The sequence below is a fragment of the Phocoena sinus genome, chromosome 10, assembly GCF_008692025.1.
Source record: "Phocoena sinus isolate mPhoSin1 chromosome 10, mPhoSin1.pri, whole genome shotgun sequence".
Lineage (NCBI taxonomy): Eukaryota > Metazoa > Chordata > Mammalia > Artiodactyla > Phocoenidae > Phocoena > Phocoena sinus.
Window position 1 is genome coordinate 22,456,838 of NC_045772.1, and position 21,597 is coordinate 22,478,434.

Below are 21,597 nucleotides of genomic sequence, written 5' to 3' on the forward strand. Positions count from 1 at the left end.
TATCTTATAGTTTCAGAAGGACTTTTATAATCTTGATGATAAACAGAATGGTCCTGGCCTTTCTCCAAGTACCATACAAAAAACACAAATTACTTAATATTTCCCTTTACAACTATTAGAGAGACATTAAAGAAAAATATGTTGCAGTCCAGTATCACCAATTTAAGCTCTACTTAAAGACAGAGTCTTTAATTTCATAGAATTACTCAGAAAGCAAGTGCCCTTGTAAGGTTATAAAATATCATCCTTTGTCCCTGACATCATTATTATATAATAAAGTAATGAAGTCTCTTGCTTTTTCTTGAATTTCTTCAAAGAATGGACCACACTCTTCCTTGGCATTTCATTCTAACATGTCACATTTTGTCTCTCAGAAGATTGTGCTGGTTGAATTAGGTTTTGAAGCACAGTAGGTCACTATAGTATTCTGAGAACTAGAAATGGAAATGGTTCTGGTATTGACATTCTGAATTGAGCTGTTAGAGAAAATCACTTAATCTCTCTGCACCTGTTTCAGGGTGAACAAAATGGGACCTTTAAGTAATGCTCACTGTCCTTTCTGAAACCTGCTGTCTTCCTAAGGTTGCTAGGATGATGAGGAGAGGGATTAAACCATGAATAGCTAAAGCTCTGACAGTCATATCTTCCTGTACATTCCATAGTAGTAGATTGATAGTTTATTCAGATCTATCCATTTCTTATATTTATTAACTCTGTGAATAACATCTGGAGATCCTTTTTGGAACAAGGCAGGATTAATTAACCTTTAACTTACCTCTTAGCATCAAGTTGTCTCCATGCCTAGATTCTTGTGATTACATGCTACAAATCAGCTTGTGTCTGGTTAAACCATTTAACAAGAAGTTGGTTCCAATGGTCATGCTTCACTGGTCAGATGAGATGCACGCTCTCAGACAGAAGAGGAAGTATGCCCGAGAGGGTAGACATTGTCACGTGAATTTATCCTCAGCTCCTTCCCCATCTGAGTTTAAAGAATACACAATTTCTAACTTACTGACCCATGTAGGTCCAAACAAAGTTCATTTTAGGAAATACAAAGAAAAGGCAAGCTGATTTTGAAAGTTTAAGAAAGGGAAATATAATTTGTATTTCTAAAAGCATTTCAAAAGATGTCTGCCTCCCTTTAAACCCTTCTCTGTCGGTCTCTTAATTGTTGTATTGCAATGGTAATAATATCAAGAATATATGCTTCTGGAAAAAAAAAGCATATATGCTTCTGGCATATGAAAGTATTTTAAAATGCAATGCTGTATGCTAAGTGAAATGAGTCAGACAGAGAAAGACAAATACTCTATTATATCACATATATATGGAATCTAAAAAACATAACAAACTAGTGACTATAACAAAAAAGAAGCAGACTCACAGATATAGAAATCAAACTAGTGGTTACCAGTGGCAGGGGAGAGGGGCAATATAGGGTGGGGGATTAAGAGGTACAAACTATTGGCTGTAAGATAGGCTCAAGGATGTATTGTACAACACAGGGAATATAGCCAATATTTTGTAATCACTGTAAATGGAAACTAACTTTTAAATTTTGTATAAAAAATAAAAATAAATTAAAAATTTTTAAATAAAAAATAAATAAAAGTGCAACACTATAAGTGAATGTAATAATTCCTTTATATGGTTTTTGTTTCTCACAGATTGACAAAATAATGAATTCCATAGATGTTGGAATTAACAGCGGACTTGAAGAAATTAATGGTGAGAACACAAGTAAGGAAACCTCTCCTCTATGTTGTAAGGAATAAATGTGCTCAAGAACTAGCTATGAAATGATAGGAGTCTATAGATAATTTCATGTTTTACCATAACAATAGTAGCTACAAATTGTTTTTTTCCATTCATATCAAACAACTATAACCTCTAAACAACATCAATTATACTGATTTAGCAAATTGAGAGATTTTTTCCCCATGTGCTATTTTACTATGCCAGTTAACATTAATGAAGTTCCAACTTTATGTAGAGCTAAGTATGAAGCAATTCAAAGTGTTCTAGAGCATGGTAACAACACACTACTATTTCTCATTCCGTGAAACGTCCCATTCATCCTGGCCAAAGTGATTAACAACTTCTCCTAAATTGTAAGCTCCAGTATGGCAAGAACTGTGTGTTATTCATCTTCTTGTATCCCAGAATACCTAGCAGCATGTCTCACAAATAGTCGGTTCTGCAATCACCCTTACAAAGTATTGTTTTCTTCCCTATAATTAAAGCTCAAGAGTGGAAGGTCATTTAAAACTTTAAGTTAGTAGTGATAGCTGATGTTTCTGTAGAGATGATAAGATTAAGGTCTGCAGGAGAGAAGCCTAAATATATCATAGGGTAAACAGTTACAGTCCTTGTGGCCCTTTGATAGTCACCAGAGTCTTTTAAACAGCACTCTAAGTGACTTAAGCACAGGAAAGTTGGAGAAGCGCTCTCTTCTGGTGCACTGGGCCTGGGTAGACAAGAAGTGACATTGAAATCTGGGGTTGCAGTCAATGAAGGGAATATTCAGGTCTAAATGATACCCTTACAGGAGCACCCCACTCCTTGCTCCTATGCTGGGACAAGTATGAACTTAAATTGTTCTAATATGGCTGGGCTCCATGTTAATTAAGTGATAATTTCCTAAAAGACTAGACAGTTTTTTTTTCTAAAACACGTGTTTGTTTTAGATTTTAAAAACTGAAAAATTATGAAAAAAAGTACCAAAATTGTGTGCATTTCTTCAGTGACACAAGCTTGATGGCATGTGTAGCTAGCTCGCTCACACAGAAATGCTGATAAACATTGAGGACTTTTCCAGTATCCAGAGAACTAGCCTAAGAATGTATGTTGCCATATAGTTCTTTCAGATATGCTTACAGAATAATTTCAAGAAAGCTGTAGGAATGCAGATTTTTGACTGATGTGAAGGTAAGAATGTATTTTCTTATCATAGTAAGTTCCCTGTTACTGAGAATATTCAAGCAGAGATTTAATGCTTCTCTGTTGGAAGACTTAGGTGACATTGAACATTCTAATGTAAAATTCTTCAGATAGTACCATAGAATTGCAAAAATATCATAAACTTTATTATAATGAAAATAAGTACAAATGTTAAAATTGCCACTCAGGCAAAATTGCCTTTGAAGGGCATTTTAATAATAAATAAATCCACAGATTATTTTCCCTTAAATTACCCTCGTTTCACCTCTCAGATCACCATCCTACCCACTGCCTTTATTTACTATTTTTCTACAGTGATAATGAAGATGAAGACTCAGTCCCCAAAGCATCATTACTATTAACAAAGACTGGTTCTGTATGCGCCTTAATTTTCACTTCTTACTTACACACTAGTTATGCACCAAGTGATTGACCATAATATGTGGCATTCCAATTGGCCATTAGGCCATTTGTGAATTACAGCTTTAGTGGTGCAGGCTTTTCCCTCTCGAGACTAGACAGAACTGGAGAAGTGATAGACAACCCCGTGAAGATGACATTCCACAAATAATGTATTGGGTACTGAGTGTGGCCAGGAAATCACATGGTGGAATAAAAAGTCAGACAGAAGTGAATTCAAATATCAGTCCTGCTATTTACTAGCTGCTTGATCTTCGGCAACTCACTCAGTTTCCCCATCAACAGAAATGGAGATATTAATGTAGGATCGTTGTAGAGACATATACAATGGCATATAAGTAGAGTATGATACATGTAGACATGTATTAAATTTTACCTCTCCCTTACCCTATCATGAGGGAGATGCTGTTTTAGACAGTGTGGGCATATCAAGGTAACCACACATCAGCCCTTCTTTTAAGAACTTTACAATGTCAGCTAGTCTCACAGCCTTCATGTTAAATTTACTGTATTCCCTGGAATTGTGGCGTGTCAGTTAGAGTGCAGGTCATAACAAGCCCGACAGTCAGATGGTACCAGAGAAGAGTAATTACTAAAAGAGAGCATAAAACTCCAGGCTACCCTGGCAAGGAGAAGAGGATAATCTAGATGTTTGTTTGTTTGTTCGTTTGGCTGCATTGGGTCTTTGTTGCTGTGCACTGGCTTTCTCTAGTTGCGGCGAGCAGGAGCTACTCTTTGTTGCGGTGCACGGGCTTCTCACTGCGGTGGCTTCTCTTATGGAGCACGGGCTCTAGGCGCGCGGGCTTCAGTAGTTGTGGCACGCGCGCTCAGTAGTTGTGGCTCACAGACTCTAGAGCGCAGGCTCAGGAGTTGTGGCTCACGGGCTTAGTTGCTCCTTGGCATGTGGGATCTTCTCGGACCAGGGATCAAACCCATGTACCCTGCATTGGCAGGTGGATTCTTAACCACTGTGCCACCAAGGAAGTCCCTTTAGAATGCGTTGATTTAAATGTGCTAAATTATTTTTATGAAATCTGAGTATTCTCTTTTTGCTTGACAATGAGGAAGAGATGTGCCATAAAACCAATGGGAAGTCAATTTAGAGTGAGCAAGAGGCAATGGTACTTTACCTAGTATTGTGTTGTCGGCATCTACAGTTTTGTTTTGGAAGGCCACTGAGCCAAGCACTACGACTGGCTTCATCACAGATGCATAGTTTTATGAGCATTTATGATGTTTGTTGCTGAAAACCTCAGAAGGTGATTGGGAGACTAAAATCATAAGCAGTGGAGATACATGATGGATCAAGGATCAGCATTAAATTTTCCATGCTGTTGCCCCTTATGTTTCATTGTTTTAGTTTGCCCTCCTCCCGCCGCGCTTGCATTTGCAATTTCAGGTATTTTTGTAAACAAAATATTTATTGGACCAGGAAGGGAGTTGGAACTCTTCCATCTTCATTCCTAAAAATATGAACCAGCTCAAAGTTTGAGCAGTCTCTATGAATTGTATAACTAGTTTCACCCATAGAAATCATTTTTCTCTCTTTTAAAAAATTTCCTCAGCAATTATACAGTAGTTTGAAACTTATCTGGCAGCCCCAACTCTCCAGGACTAAGATAGAAATAAAAGTAAATAACATTTACTGAATTTATTTTAGGTCAGTCCCTTAGGTTCTCACTCAGACTAATATTAATGGATGGTTTTCACAAACATAACGTCTGGTTTCCCACTTGAAATCAGACTTAAATGCCAGATAAATTGGCGTTGGCAGTAGGATTCAGTTATATCAATACCTCGTATTATGTAGAACATCCTGCTCTTTGGTGGTGCTGTATATGTGATATGATAATACATTCTATGTCATCGTGTACAGCCATGTATAGGATTTTTTCAGAGAAAAGATTTTAAGGTTAGATAGATTTGGCTTCAGATCCCAATGTTGCATCTCAGTGGCTTTGTGACCTCTTAGATCTCAGTTTCTTCCCCTATAAATTCAGAGTTTTAACAACCACCTCATAAGACTCCTGCAAGGTTAAATTATACGATTGTACTACTGTAGCCTAAAACATAGCAGGTGATCAATAAATATAAATTCCCTTACCTTCTTATCCAGGTATGCATGACTTACCTTTCTAATTAGAGTGTACACCACACAGGAAGAGACTTGGGAAATCTTTCTTTTTGATCAGTAAAAACTGTAGTTAAGATATACGCTTCATATTCTAAGTTTTTTTCATGTGGAGTCTTTCTTGAAGTTTTATTTCTTAACCATTGTCTTTGTATCACAAGGAAGTACTTTCATGTTAGGAAATTTACCATATTCATTGGAACTACTTCATGTTGTCACACTTTCCAAGAATCAATTTGATGATCTTCTGGATGAGATTGAGAATCACTTAAGTAAAGTGGAGGCAATAATTGGCTCCACAGGATCTGCTTATTGTTACACCACAGCAAATATGCAAAGTAACCAAGTGCCCAGACTTTACAGTCCAGGGGTGGCTGATAATCTTATAAACACCCTCCTATTTCTAAACTGGCCTCACTCATCTCCTGCTACAAGGACTTTAGGTATATGGACTGTATTAGATTGATCTCAGGTACCTGAATATAAAAAATAGTATTTAGTTAAAAGGTATTTTTTGAGGCTGGGATTTTTGTCCTTATACTTAAGATTGAATTGTATTCAAAGAGAAGTATTCTAGAGTCTTATCTTTTAAAAATCTACTTTTGCCAATGTATGAATTTCATCTAAATTTTAATTATAAAGTATTTGTAAAGGATTTTACCATAGAGTACACTGTCTATATTGGATAGATAAAGCAACTCTTAAGTTATTTGCTGGAGAATACATAGCTCTGAAAGCAGCAGTTAACAATAATCCAGAGCCCTGCTTTCTAAGCTTTTGCTTCTCTTCCTCCAAGAGTCTGAGGGCCAGGTTACAGTTCCTTATAGCCATAGAGACCTTCCATGGAGAGTTTCTAGGAATTTAGGGACTCGCTAAGGCAGAGTAAGTGTTCTCTCCTCCTGAGCTAAGCTCCACCTTTTCCCTGGTCTACAGGAGCAGAGAGAGTTCACATGATCCTTTCCCCAAAGAGAGTCTGTTTCTAAGTGGCTACGGCAGACATCTCCACAGCCCCAGAAGCTGCTCCTCCCTGATGTTTTGGTTGCTTCCAGGCCCCTGATATTTACTCACACAGTTCAGATCTGCATCCGGAGGTTCTTTGCCATCAATGCAGCTGATAGCTGTCCTCCTGCTAAGGTTGCTGATGGGAATATCATTCCTCAAACTCTAGGAGAACACTTTTTAAAAAAATGTATTTACAGTTTCCTAGAGTTGCCCTATTAGAGAAATGACAAAGAGGAAAGAAACTGAATTGTATTCCATTCTTACTGTGTGCCAGATGCTGTGCAGTTTACTCCTGTGAGCATTCAGTTCTCCAAATAACTCGGTGAGGTATTATTATACCCATTTTATAGATGAAGAAAGGGTAACTTGTCAAAGTCAACTGCTTCAGACCTAGTGTTGTTTCTTCCAGAAGTTCATACTCCTTTCAATAAAATATGTTACTATAAAGAACAACAGACAGCCCTTTGCTTCTTTCTCTTTAGTTCAATTCATGAGCATATGCACTATGGGGAGCCAACTGAGGTGTTTACATGTAAAACCAACCACTTTCCCTTAGCAAAGCCTAACTATTGGTATGGAAGACTTTAGCTTAAACCCCAAAGCCCTCCCAAAGCACAGGCTACATGGTCATATATTTAAATGAATCACAAGCCTGAATATCTCCTACCTCCCGAAAGTGAACGCATATGCTAATAATGACTTGGGTTTCACTTATTTTCAGAGGAAGAATTTTCCTTGCCTCCAGTAATATTTTTTCCATGAACTGTAAAATGGTACATAAAAGCCTCTCTGTGAAATGCTTTGCAACAGGCATAACTTATTTTTTATTTTTATTTCTTTTTACAGCACTATTTTTAATAGAACCAGCTGGGGAAGGTGGGTAGTGGCATACGTTAGCATACAGGCACACTATTGTCTAAATCAAGAGAGGATTAATTTTTATTATTATTTTATGTAACACTTCACTGAGTAACTTAGGCTTTTTTTCAGATAGATTAAATCTAAGAAACTCCTTAATAATAGAATAACCATGTAACAGTGTGAGGTACAGTAATCATTAGGCTAGCATGAGTTAACTAATCTTTATCAAGAGATAGTGTTTAATCAACCAAACAATTGTGTCTTTAGCACAACAGACACTAAAATTTATTTAACATCTTTTAATGACTATTCCAGATAGTCATTAAAAATGAAAATAACCTACATAATAAAGATTTTGATCACTAAAATATGGCTGAGATTCTCTGGTTTTGAAATTACAAGTAATATTCATATGTGAAATTTGTTTTCTCTTAAGTATAAAATAGTTGGGTGTTATTCTGTGGCCTAATATTTGCCTATGATGTATCAATAGTTAGAACTGGTAAACTTTTTCTATTCAACGGAATATTTAACCTTCTAGAAGAGGCCTAGAGAGGTGAGCAAGTGCCATCTTCTACTGTAGTTATACTGAAATACTTTCTGTAACATCTTTCATATATGATCAATCAACATCTGCTCACTACTTCCAGAGACAATGTATTCTATCACTGGGAAGCTCAAATTGTTAAAAACTCATTTTTTCAAGTCCCTTCTATCCATTTTTCTCTTAAAAAAATTTCCAGTGAAACAAAGGATGGATAATGGCCCATTATTTCTAATATATTATGAGTATCTTCAGGGTATGGCTGATATTTTTTTTTTTTTTTTTTTTTTTTTTTTTTTTTTGCGGTATATGGGCCTCTCACTGTTGTGGCCTCTCCCGTTGCGGAGCACAGGCTCCGGACGCGCAGGCTCAGTGGCCATGGCTCACGGGCCCAGCCGCTGCGCGGCATGTGGGATCTTCCCGGATCGGGATACGAACCCGTGTCCCCTGCATCGGCAGGCGGACTCCCAACCACTGCGCCACCAGGGAAGCCCTGGCTGATATTTTTGATAGACCATAGCCCCTTGCCCATTCACCATTAAGCTGAAAAACAGTGCAAAGAGTCTCCTTTATAGACACTTTAAAAATACTAGTTGCATGACTCCTATATAAATGTCAGTGCATTTTACAAAGTCCACCATTAACAACCTCATACTTGTAAGACAGTCGGAAGTAAAAATAACTGGGAGTAATTTGAAATATAGAAAACAGGCCTTCATAAGTTATGGATCATCATAATGATTACTTTTAGATACAAATTTGTTTTCCCAAAATACAATGAAGGATGAAGTGATAAACATGGGTCACTTACCCATGAGAAAAACTTCATAGCTTATACTGGTTGTTTCTATGATACACTATTCTGGTAACAAAGGGCTTCTCATCTACCAGTATTTTTGATACTTAAGTATAAACTTCTAGAGAGTTATATAAATTTAAGAACAGTGGTACCCAGCAATATTACTTTTATGAATGTATCCTAAGGAAACAACAGAACAAGAGCAAAATATGTGTATATAAAGATGTTCATATCAACATTGTTTATGATCATTTAAGAAATAGAATCAAACCAAATCACCATTAATAGAAAATTTGTAAAACGAGTTACTGTAATTCCTTATGATGAAATGTTAAATAGCTAATTAAAAATGACATTGTATCTATATTTACTACCATGGAAATATAGCCATAATATACTACTAAGTGAAAAAAGTAGATAACCAAGTAAATTATATCCCATTTTTTAATACACATGCATGAAAAACATCTGGAAGGACATATGCAAAAAAATTAACTGTGAATATCACTGGGTGAGACTATCAGTGATTTTTATTTTCTGCTCTCCTAAATTTTCCGAAATTTTTAGAGTGAGTGTACATTACTTATATTTTCATTGTCTACATCATTCACTAGAAGAAAGTATATGCCAATTTAGTAAATAAATAAAATGGTAAACAAATTGAAATTTATGCAGTCACAAATATGCAAACACATATACATAAACACTTATATGTAAAACATATAAATGTTATAGCCATCAGTGGTGATTAAATTTTGCCAAGTGAACACCTTATTGAATACGTGATTAAGTCTTTTTATTAGTTCTAAGTTAAAATAGGTGTGTTTCAGTGGTTGCAGAAAGGGGATTCATTTGATTTATTTTTAGTTTTTGTTACTGCAAAAACTATTTTTAAATAACAACACAAATTTTTAATATATCCATAACCCAACCCCGATCAAATGATTTTTTTTCTTTTGTCCATGTCCTGGTCTGTGTACATATTCTAGTGACCTTCTAGCCTTTGTCTATGTGCACAGTCAATTTTTATGTATTAATAATTTTATACATAGAATTTTGCAATCTTCATTTTCATGTTACCATTTCAGAAAACTCTGTTTTCTTACTTTTTTTCTTACCCCCTCGCTTTATCACTCCTATGAATATCCAATGTTAACATGGAGTATATACTTGCGCTTTTCTTCAGTTTCCTTCATGCAATTACAAACAGAAAGATGATAGATGATAGATAGATAATAGGTAGATGTTGCTTATGTTTTAAAAATATGAGATCAAGCTATATACATTTCTCTGCAGCTTCTTCTCATTTAACAACAATCATGGCTTTACCTTATTTTTATAAACTGTGAAACAAAATTGCATTGGTGAAGTTCACCGTCAGTGAGGAAGAGAGTTCTGATCTGATTACTACTCCCACCACTGAACTAACTTGCTGTGTGACTTCGAAAATAACACCTCACAATGGACCTAAGTTTCTTAATTTGAAAATAAATGGTAGGACTGTATCTTTTCCAACTCTATAATTCTATGACTCATGCTTTTATCTTTTGTTTTATGGGTTATTCTTTGGCAGAGTGTCCTTCTTTAAAACTTTCCACTTAATTTCTTAAGGACAAATGATCAATAAATCTCAACTATGTGTATTTCAACTAGATTCTTCTAGGAATATTGCCAGATCCTCAATTTACATTGCTTTTAAAATATATTAATGTAATAAATGCGTATTTTAATTGATAGAGGTGTGTAAGATATTTAAGTTCTTTGTTTTTATATGCAAAAGTGACTTTCTACGAAGCATCTCAGCTCTTTTAATAAACCTTATTGAGGAGCTTCAAGATGGTGGAAGGAGTAAGACATGGAGATCACCTTCCTCCCCACAAATACATCAGAAATACATCTACATATGGAGCAACCCCTACAGAACACCTACTGAACGCTGGCAGAAGACCTTAGAGCTCCCAAAAGGCAAAAAACACCCCACATACCTGGGTAGGGCAAAAGAAAAAAGAAAATGCAGAGACAAAAGAATAGGGACTGGACCCGCACCAGTGGGAGGGAGCGGTGAAGGAGGAAAGGTTTCCACACACTAGAAGCCCCTTCGTGGGCGGAGACTGAGGGTGGTGGAGCGGGGGAGCTTCAGAGCCACGGAGGAGAGCACAACAACAGGGGTGCAGAGGGCAAAGTGGAGAGATTCCCACACAGAGGATCGGTGCCGACCGGCACTCACCAGCCCGAGAGGCTTGTCTGCTCACCCACCAGGGCGGGCGGGGGCTGGGAGCTGAGGCTCGGGCTTTGGAGGTCGGTCCCCGGGAGAGGACTGGGGTTGGCTGCGTGAACACAGCCTGAAGGGGTCTAGTGCACCACTGCTCGTCGGGAGGCAGTTGGGGAAAAAGTCTGGAGCTGGCAAAGAGGCCAGAGACTTTTTCTTGCGTCTTTGTTTCCTGGTGCGTGAGGAGAGGAGATTAAGAAGAGCGCCACTTCAAGGAGCTCCAGAGACGGGCGCAAGCCGCAGCTATCAGCACGGACCCCATAGACGGGCATGGTATATGCTAAGGCTGCTGCTGCCGCCACCAAGAAGCCTGTGTGCAAGCAGAGGTCACTGTCCACACCTCCCCTCCTGGGAGCCTGTGCAGCCCGCCACTGCCAGGGTCCCGTGATCAAGGGACGACTTCCCTGGGAGAACTTCCGCACAGCGTGCCTCAGGCTGGTGCAAGGTCATGCTGGCCTCGGCCGCCACAGGCTTGACAAGCATTCCGTACCCTTCCTTTCCCCGGCCTGAGCGAGCCAGAGCCCCTGAACCAGCTGCTACGTTAACCCCGTCCTGTCTCGGCGGGAAACAGACACCCTCATGTGACCTCCACGCAGAGGTGGGGCCAAATCCAAAGCTGAACCCCAGGATCTGTGCCAACAAAGAAGAGAAAGGGAAATCTCTCCCAGCAGCCTCAGGAGCAGCCGATTAAATCTCCACAATCAACTTGATGTACCCTGCATCTGTGGAATACCTGAATAGACAACGAATCATCCCAAACTGAGGCAGTGGACTTTGGGAGCAACAATATATTTTTTCCTTCTTCTATTTTTGTGAGTGTGTATGTGTATACTTCTGTGTGTGATTTTGTCTATATAGCTTTGCTTTTACCATTTCATTTGTCCTAGTGTTCTGTCTGTACTTTTTTTTTAGTATAGTTTTTAGTGCTTGTTATCATTGGTAGATTTGTTTTTTGGTTTGGTTGCTCTCTTTCTTTCTTTTTTTAAATTACTTTTTAAATTTTTTAATTTTTAATTATTTTTTATTTTAATAATGTTATTTTATTTTATATTCCTCTTTCTTTCTTTCTTTTTTTCTCCCTTTTATTCTGAGACGTGTGGATGACAGGCTCTTGGTGCTTCAGCCAGTCATCAGGCCTGTGCCTCTGAGGTGGGAGAGCCGAGTTCAGGACATTGGTCCACCAGAGACTTCCCAGCTCCAAGTAATATCAAATGGCGAAAATCTCCTAGAGATCTCCATCTCAATGCTAAGACCCAGCTCCACTCAACGACCAGCCAGCTACAGTGCTGAACACCCTATTTCAAAAACTAGTAAGACAGGAACACAACCCCACCCATTAGCAGAGAGGCTGCCTAAAATAATAATAAGGTCACAGACACCCCAAAACACAAGACCAGACATGGACCTGCCCACCAGAAAGGCAAGATCCAGCCTCATACACCAGAACACAGGCACTAGTTCCCTCCATCAGGAAGCCTATACAACCCACTGAACCAACCTTAGCCACTGGGGACAGACACCAAAAACAATGGGAAATACGAACCTGCAGCCTGCAAAAAGGAGACTCCAAACACAGTAAGTGAAGCAAAATGAGAAGACAGAGAAACACACAGCAGATGAAGGAGCAAGGTAAAAACCCACCAGACCACACAAATGAAGAGGAAATAGGCAGTCTACCTGAAAAAGAATTAAGAATAATGATAGTAAAGATGATCCAAAATCTTGGAAATAGAGTGGAGAAAATACAAGAAACGTTTAACAAGGACCTAGAAGAACTAAAGAGCACAAAAACAATGAAGAACAACAATACATGAAATTAAAATTTCTCTGGAAGGAATCAATAGCAGAATAACTGAGGCACAAGACGAATAAGTGACCTGGAAGATAAAATAGTGGAAATAACTGCCACAGAGCAGAATAAAGAAAAAAGAATGAAAAGAATTGAGGGACAGTCTCAGGGACCTCTGGGACAACATTAAACACACCAACATTCGAATTATAGGGGTCCCAGAAGAAGAGAAAAAGAAAGCGACTGAGAAAATACTTGAAGAGATTATAGTTGAAAACTTCCCTAATATGGGAAAGGAAATAGTTAATCAAGTCCAGGAAGCACAGAGAGTCCCATACAGGATAAATCCAAGGAGAAGCATGCCAAGACACATATTAATCAAACTATCAAAAATTAAATACCAAGAAAAAATATTAAAAGCAGCAAGGGAAAAACAACAAATAACACACAAGGGAATCCCCATAAGGATAACAGCTGATCTTTCAGCAGAAACTCTGCAAGCCAGAAGGCAGTTCCAGTATATATTTAAAGTGATGAAGGAGAAAAACCTACAACCAAGATTACTCTACCCAGCAAGGATCTCATTTACATTTGATGAAGATATTAAAACCTTTACAGACAAGCAAAAGCTAACAGAATACAGTACCACCAAACCAGCTTTACAACAAATGCTACAGGAACTTCTCTACGCAACAAACACAAGAGAAGGAAAAGACCTACAATAACAAACCCAAAACAATTCAGAAAATCGTAGTAGGAACATACATATCAATAATTACCTTAAATGTAAATGAATTAAATTCTCCAACCAAAAGACGTAGACTAGCTGAATGGATACAAAAACAAGACCTGTATATGTGCTGTCTACAAGAGACCCACTTCAGGCCTAGGGACACATACCGACTGAAAGTGAGGGGATGGAAAAAGATATTCCATGCAAATGGAAATCAAAAGAAAGCTGGAGTAGCAATTCTTATATCAGTCAACATAATTTTAAAATAATGACTATTACAAGAGACAAAGAAGGACACTACGTAATGATCAAGGGACCAATCCAAGAAGAAGATATAACAATTGTAAATATCTATACACCCAACATAGGAGGACCTCAATACATAAGGCAACTACTAACAACCATAAAAGGGGAAATCGAAGGTAACACAATCATAGTAGGGGAACTTAACACCCCACTTTCACCAATGGACAGATCATCCAAAATGAAAATAAATAAGGAAACACAAGCTTTAAATGATACATTAAAAAAGATGGACTTAATTGATATTTGTGGGACATTCCATCCAAAAAAAACATAATAAACTTTCTTTTCAAGTACTCATGGAACATTCTCCAGGAGAGATCATATCTTGGGTCACAAATCAAGCCTTGGTAAATTTAAGAAAATTGAAATCATATTAAGTATCTTTCCGACCACAATGCTATGAGACTAGATATCAATTACAGGAAGAAATCTGTGAAAAAATAAAACACTTGGAGGCTAAACAATACACTGCTTAATAACCAAGAGATCACTGAAAAAATCAAAGAGGAAGTAAAGAAAATACCTAAAAACAAATGACAATGAAAACACTATGACCCAAAACCTATGGGATGCAGCAAAAGCAGTTCTAAGAGGGAATTTTATAGCAATACAATCCTACCTTAAGAAACAGGAAACATCTCAAATAAACAACCTAACCTTGCATCTAAAGCAATTAGAGAAAGAACAAAAAATCCCCAAAGTTAGCAGAAGGAAAAAATCATAAAGATCACATCAGAAATAAATGAAAAAGAAATGAAGGAAATGATAGCAAAGATCAATAAAACTAAAAGCTGGCTCTTTGAGACGGTAAACAAAATTGATAAACCATTAGCCAGACTCATCAAGAAAAAAAGGGAGAAGACTCAAATCAATAGAATTAGAAATGAAAAAGGAGAAGTAACAACTGACACTGAGAGATTACTACAAGCAACTATATGCCAATAAAATGGACAACCTGGAAGAAATGGACAAATTCTTAGAAAAGCACAACCTTCTGAGACTGAACCAGGCAGAAAGAGAAAATATGAACAGACCAATCACAAGCACTGAAATTGAAACTGTGATTAAAAATCTTCCAGCAAACAAAAGCACAGGACCAGATAGCTTTACAGAAAAATTCTGTCAAACATTTAGAGAAGAGCTAACACCTATCCTTCTCAAACTCTTTGAAAATATAGCAGAGAGAAGAACACTCCCAAAGTCATTCTATGAGGCCACCATCACCCTGATAGCAAAACCAGACAGGGATGTCACAAAGAAACAAAACTACAAGCCAATATCACTGATGAACATTCTTGCAAAAATCCTCAACAAGATATTAGCAAACAGAATCCAACAGCACATTAAAAGGATCATACAGCATAATCAAGTGGGTTTATCCCAGGAATGCAAGGATTCTTCAATATATGCAAATCAATCAATGTGATACACTATTTTAACAAACTGAAGGATAAAAACCATATGATCATCTCAATAGATGCAGAGAAAGCTTTTGACAAAATTCAATACCCATTTATGATAAAAACCCTCCAGAAAGTAGGTGTAGACGGAGCTCTCCTCAACATAATAAAGGCCATATCTGACAAACCCACAGCCAACATCGTTCTCAATGGTGAAAAACTGAAACAATTTCCACTAAGATCAGGAACAAGACAATGTTGCCCATTCTCACCACTATTATTCTACAGAGTTTTGGAAGTTTCAGCCACAGCAGTCAGAGAAGAAAAAGAAATGAAAGGAATCCAAATCAAAAAAGAAGAAGTAAACCTGTCACTCTTTGCAGATTACATGATACTCTACATAGAGAATCCTAAAGATGCTACCAGAAAAATACTAGAGCTAATCAATGAATTTGGTAAAGTAGCAGGATACAAAATTAATGCACAGAAATCTCTTGCATTCCTATAAACTAATGATGAAAAATCTGAAAGTGTGAACTTAAGGAAACACTCCCATTTAGCATTGCAACAAAAAGAATAAAATACCTAGGAATAAACCTACTTATTGAGGCAAAAGACCTGTATGCAGAAAACTATAAGACACTGATGAAAGAAATTAAAGATAATACAAACAGATGGAGAGACATATACCATGTTCTTGGATTTGAAGAATCAACATTGTGAAATTGACTCTACTACCCAAAGCAATCTACAGATTCAGTGCAATCCCTATCAAACTACCACTGGCATTTTTCACAGAACTAGAACACAAAAGTTCACAATTTGTATGGAAACACAAAAGACCGTGAATAGTCAAAGCAGTCTTGAGAAAGAAATACAAAGCTGGAGGAATCAGGCTCCCTGACTTCAGACTATACTACAAAGCTACAGTAATCAAGACAGTATGGTACTGGCACAAAAACAGTAATATAGATCAATGGAACAGGATAGAAAGCCCAGAGATAAACCCACACACTTATGGTCACTTTTATTTTTCGATAAAGGAGGCAAGAATATGCAGTGTAGAAAGACAGCCTCTTCAATAAGTGGTGCTGGGAAAACTGGACAGCTACATGTAAAAAATGAAATTAGAACACTCCCTAACACCATGCACAAAAAGAAACTCAAAATGGATTAAAGACCTAAATGGAATGCCAGACACTATAAAACTCTTAGAGGAAAACATAGGCAGAACACTCTGACGTAAATCACAGCAAGATCCTTTTTGACCCACCTCGCAGAGAAATGGAAATAAAAACAAAAATAAACAAATGGGACCTAAGGAAACTTAAAAGCTTTTGCACAGCAAAGGAAATCATAAACAAGACGAAAAGGCAACCCTCTGAATGGGAGAAAATATTTGCAAATGAAGCAACTGACAAAGGATTAATCTCCAAAATTTACATGCAGCTCAATATCAGAAAAACAAACAACCCAATCCAAAAATGTGCAGAAGACCTAAATAGACATTTCTCCAAAGAAGATATACAGATTGCCAACGAACACATGAAAGTAATGCTCAAGCATCACTAATCATTAGAGAAATGCAAATCAAAACTACAATGAGGTATCACCTCACAGCAGTCCGAATGGCCATCATCAAAAAATCTACAAACAATAAATGCTGGAGAGGGTGTGGAGAAAATGGAACCCTCTTGCACTGTTGGTGGGAATGTAAATTGATACAGCCACTATGGAGAACAGTTTGGAGGTTCCTTAAAAAACTAAAAGTAAAACTACCATATGACCCAGTAATCCCACTACTGGGCATATACCCTGAGAAAACCGTAATTCAAAAAGAGTCATGTAACACACTCTTCGTTGCAGCTTTATTTACAATAGCCAGTACATGGACGCAACCTAAGTGTCCATCGACAAATGAATGGATAAAGAAGATGTGGCACATGTGTAAGTGGAATATTACTCAGCCATAAAAAGAAATGAAATTGAGTTATTTGTAGTGAGGTGGATGGACCTAGAGTCTGTCATACAGAGTGAAGTAAGTCAGAAAGAGAAAAACAATTACTGTATGTTAACACATATATATGGAATCTAAAAAAAAAAAAATGGTAATGAAGAGCCTAGGGGCAGGACTGGAATAAAGATGCAGACGTACTTCATAATGGACTTGAGGATGTGGGGAAGGGGAAGCTGGGACGAAATGAGACAGTGGCATGGACATATATACACTACCAAATGTAAAACCAATAGCTAGTGGGAAGCAGCCGCATAGCACAGGGAGATCAGCTCAGTGCTTTGTGACCACCTAGTGGGGTGGGATAGGGAGGGTGGGAGGGAGGGAGATGCAAGAGGGAAGAGATATGGGGATATATTTATATAATATGTGATTCACTTTGTTGTAACGCAGAAACTAACACACCATTGTTAAGCAGTTATACTCCAATAAAAAGAAAAAAAAAAAAAGAAACCTGAAGGAGAAGGAGAGAGAGAACATGACAGTTTGGAATACTCTGTGTGGTTTCACTGGCCTAGCGCAGTAGTTCTTGAACTTTCTGGTGTTGGGACCCCTTTATCGTGTTAAAAACTATTGGGGACCCTGAGAAGATTTTGTTTATGTGGGCCATATCTATGGATATTTATTGTAAAACACTGAGTTAAAAGTAAAAATTTTAAATGTGTTTATTCATTTAAAATAATAATAATAAGCTGATTAGGTACGAACATCAATAACGTATCTTTTATGAGTATTAAATGCATTTTCCAAAACAAAAAATAAATAAATAAAAACCTTATGTTGATTTATAGGAGACTTAAATGACTAGCCGAAATCATATGCATTTTAGTGTTGTGAATGGGAATAAATGCAGAATTTCTGATAACTGTACTTTGCCTGCTTCTTGAATCCACTAAGCTTCTTCTAAGAATCTTTATGGCAAAAAAGTAGTTAGTATTTCAATAGTGTATACTTTCATTAGGTTGCAGGTACGGACCCAGTTCTCACCGTTGCCCATTTCTTACCCACTGACTTGGCTTGAGCCAACTGGTCAGGCAACACCTCCCACACACACAGGTTCCTGAACTTTGGCTTGCCCCCAAATCTAAGCAGGCACTAAAATGCAGACCGTTTTTCGTTAATAGTTGATTCCAAATCAGCTGACCACAGAAACTTTTCCTCTTATACCACCCTGCTCATGCTGTCTGCTCAGCCCCACCAGCTTGCTCTACTTCCCTTCAACATTCCTGCTAGTCCTGCTTACCTCTCCCTATAAAAGCAAAGCCCTTTTTCTGTTTGGCTTTGGAATGCCTAAAACCCTAAGGGAGGAGCGTTCTCCCTATTGTAAGTCTTTTTAAGTCTCTCCTTGCCTAAGTATGGATTTGTTTTTATTTGACAGTACTAAAAATTTCTTAGACCTGTCTCGGTTCACCTTTTAACTTCTCAGCTAGTTTCCTTTTCCTCTTTTAGAGTTAATTTGACCATAAAGGGTGTTTCCTCAATATTGTTCCTTAGACTATATACTTAGAGATTTTCTCTGTGTAGCCATTGCTTTGAAAAATGTGTATATACTTGTATGTATGTGTATGTGACATGTGGATTGTATTCCTAAAATAATCAGAATTGAATATGTGACATAATTACATATGTGAGATATATACAGATTGATTTCTGTATCCATGTCTGATGCAGTTCTGTATCAACCAAGAATTTCCTTAGAAAATTCCACCATTATCTCTTCATATCACACCAAATGTGCGTAATTATAAAACATAAGTGAAATACTAAAGTGTATTTTTTAACATACAGTACCAAATACCTTAACACTTACTGTTGCTGACATATGAAATGCTTGTTGTAGTGACACTGAACCTTTATTATAAGAATAGAAGAAGAATTCCTTACCTCATTTTCTCTATCCATTGACCCATCGATGGACATTTAGTTTGTTTCGGCATCTTGGCTATTGTGAATAATGGTACAATGAACATGAGAGTTCAGATACCTGCTGAGATTCTGATTTCAATTCTTTTGGATAAATACCCAGAAGTGGGATTGCTGTTATCATGTGGTAGTTCTATTGATACTTTTAATATCTTGAGGAACTTCTATGCTGTTTTTCATAGCAGCTGTACCATTTTACATTCCCACCAACACTGTACAAGGGTTCCAGTTTCTTCACATCCTCACCAACACTTATCTTTCTTCTTTTTGATAATAGCCATCCTAATGGATGTGAGGTGATATCTCATTGTAGTTTTGATTTGCATTTCCCTGATAAGTGATATTGAGCATCTTTTCATGAACCTGTTGGCCTGGAGGGCGTTATGCTGAGTAAAATAAGCCAGTCACAGAAGGACAAATATTGCAATACCAATTTTTTAATGTCTTAGTCCGTTCAGGCTGCTCTAACAGAATACTGTAGACTGGGTGACTTATAGACAACAGGAATTTATTTCTCACAGTTCTAGAGGCAGGAAGTCCAAGATCGTGGTGCCGGCAGATTGAGTGTCTGGTGAAAGCCTGCTTCCCAGTTCATGCAACTGTCCTTTTGCTGTGCCTTCACATGGCAGAAAGGGGCAAGGGAGCTCCAGTCTCTTTTACAAGGGCACTAATCCCATTCATGGGGGCTCTGCCGTCATGACCTGATAACTTCCTAAAGGCTCCACCTCCAGATACCATCACACTGGGATTAGATTTCAATATATGAATTCTGGAGGGCACAAACCTTCAATCTATAGCATAAGAGGTATCTAAAATAGTCAAACTCATAGAAACAGAGGGTAGAATGGTGGTTGCCAGCTGGGGGCAGGGGAAAATGGGCAGTTGCTGTTTAAGGAATATAAAATGTTAGTTATCCAAGATGTGTAAATTGTAGAGGTCTGCTTTACAGCATTGTGCCTATAGTTAACAATATTGTAGTGTGCACTTAAAAATTTTTTAAGGGAGGGTAGATTTCATGTTAAATGTTCTTACCATAATAGAAGACAAAAATAAAGGAAAGAAAACAGGACTCTTTTACCCTGTGCATTCACAACAAAAATTTCTTCTATGTGAGCTTCTCAAGCATTTAAATAAACCATTTGTACCTGGTATGTACTCTTGTTCTTTTTTCAGTGGAATAAGTGCTTGTAGTCTTCCTAGTGTTACTTAGAGTAGGATTCTGTATATTTACATGCTGCGTATCTTCAAAAAAGACTTGAGAAGACTTATGATAAAATATATAATTTTAGTAAAACAAAACCCCATTAAAACAATAGCAGGGCTTCCCTGGTGGCACAGTGGTTAAGAATGTGCCTGCCAATGCAGGGGACACGGGTTCGAGCCCTGGTCTGGGAAGATCCCACATGCCACAGAGCAACTAAGCCCGTGAGCCACAACTACTGAGCCTGCGCATCTGGAGCCTGTGCTCCACAATGGGAAAGGCCGTGACAGTGAGAGGCCCGCGCACCGTAATGAAGAGTGGCCTCTGCTCGCCACAACTGGAGAAAGCCCTCGCACAGAAACGAAGACCCAACACAGCCAAAACTAAATAAATAAATTTAAAAAAAACAAAAAACAATAGCAAAAGTGAACTAGATAGTTTAAAAGAGAAAAAAAAATCTTAAGGGAAAAAAGAGAAAATATTCCAAAAAACCTAAATGAAGGAAAATGATTGAGACAAAGCATACAACTTGCCTCTGAGTTTCTTGGCAACCAAGACAAAAGTGGGCTACAAAACTGTCATTATAAGGCATATTTTCAAGGCTTGTAGAGAAAAGAACTCTTTCTTACCTTGAAGCTCTAGAAGGAATTTCCCCCGTGCGTCATTTTATAAAAGATATACAACTAGATTAGGAACAATGCTTTCATTAGAATGCAGGAAAAGGGGGGAGTATTCTACCTATGACTTATACATAGCCAGGTGTACAGTGATAAGGTAGTACCTCTGTACAGACCTTTCTACTGGGGAGTTCTAGCTGCCTCCATGATATAAACAAGCACATGTTCTAGAATATCAATGTTGTTTTTTCTTACCCTTTCAAAAAATGCCCGCTTTTTTTAATCTGTTCTATGTGTTAATGACTTGAGTATCAGGATTTGAGGAGTACGTAATAAAATTACAAGCACTATCTAAAATTTTATGTGACAGTGAGGTTGGAGAGCTACTCATCGTATGTGAAGGAGTATGAAATATGGCAACAGAAAATGTAAGAGTCCCAGTTCCATCCCTTACTGGTTGTGTGACCTTGGACAATTACTTCATCATTCTGAGCCTTCATTATGTTATTCTTTAAAATGAGAATAATAATAAATTTCTTACTTCTTGTTATAATCAAATGAGATAATTTATATGAAAGTACTTGTAAACTGTAAAGGTCTGTTAGTTATTATGATGTTACCTTTCTAGAAAGCTCTTCAACTTTT

At 37.5% G+C, this 21,597-nt stretch overlaps 1 protein-coding gene across 6 annotated transcripts in view; it reads left to right on the top strand.

The window, feature by feature from the left end:
• Window positions 1-21,597, top strand: part of ANKS1B (ankyrin repeat and sterile alpha motif domain containing 1B) — a 1,217,724-nt gene that overhangs the window by 733,153 nt on the left and 462,974 nt on the right. For 5 of the 6 annotated variants that reach the window (XM_032645644.1, XM_032645646.1, XM_032645647.1 and 2 more), the window contains exon 14: window positions 1,671-1,743. In XM_032645644.1, coding sequence (XP_032501535.1) covers window positions 1,671-1,743 — 73 coding nt within the window. The remainder of the gene's footprint in view (window positions 1-1,670; window positions 1,744-21,597) is intronic. The other variant, XM_032645649.1, reaches the window with a different exon arrangement.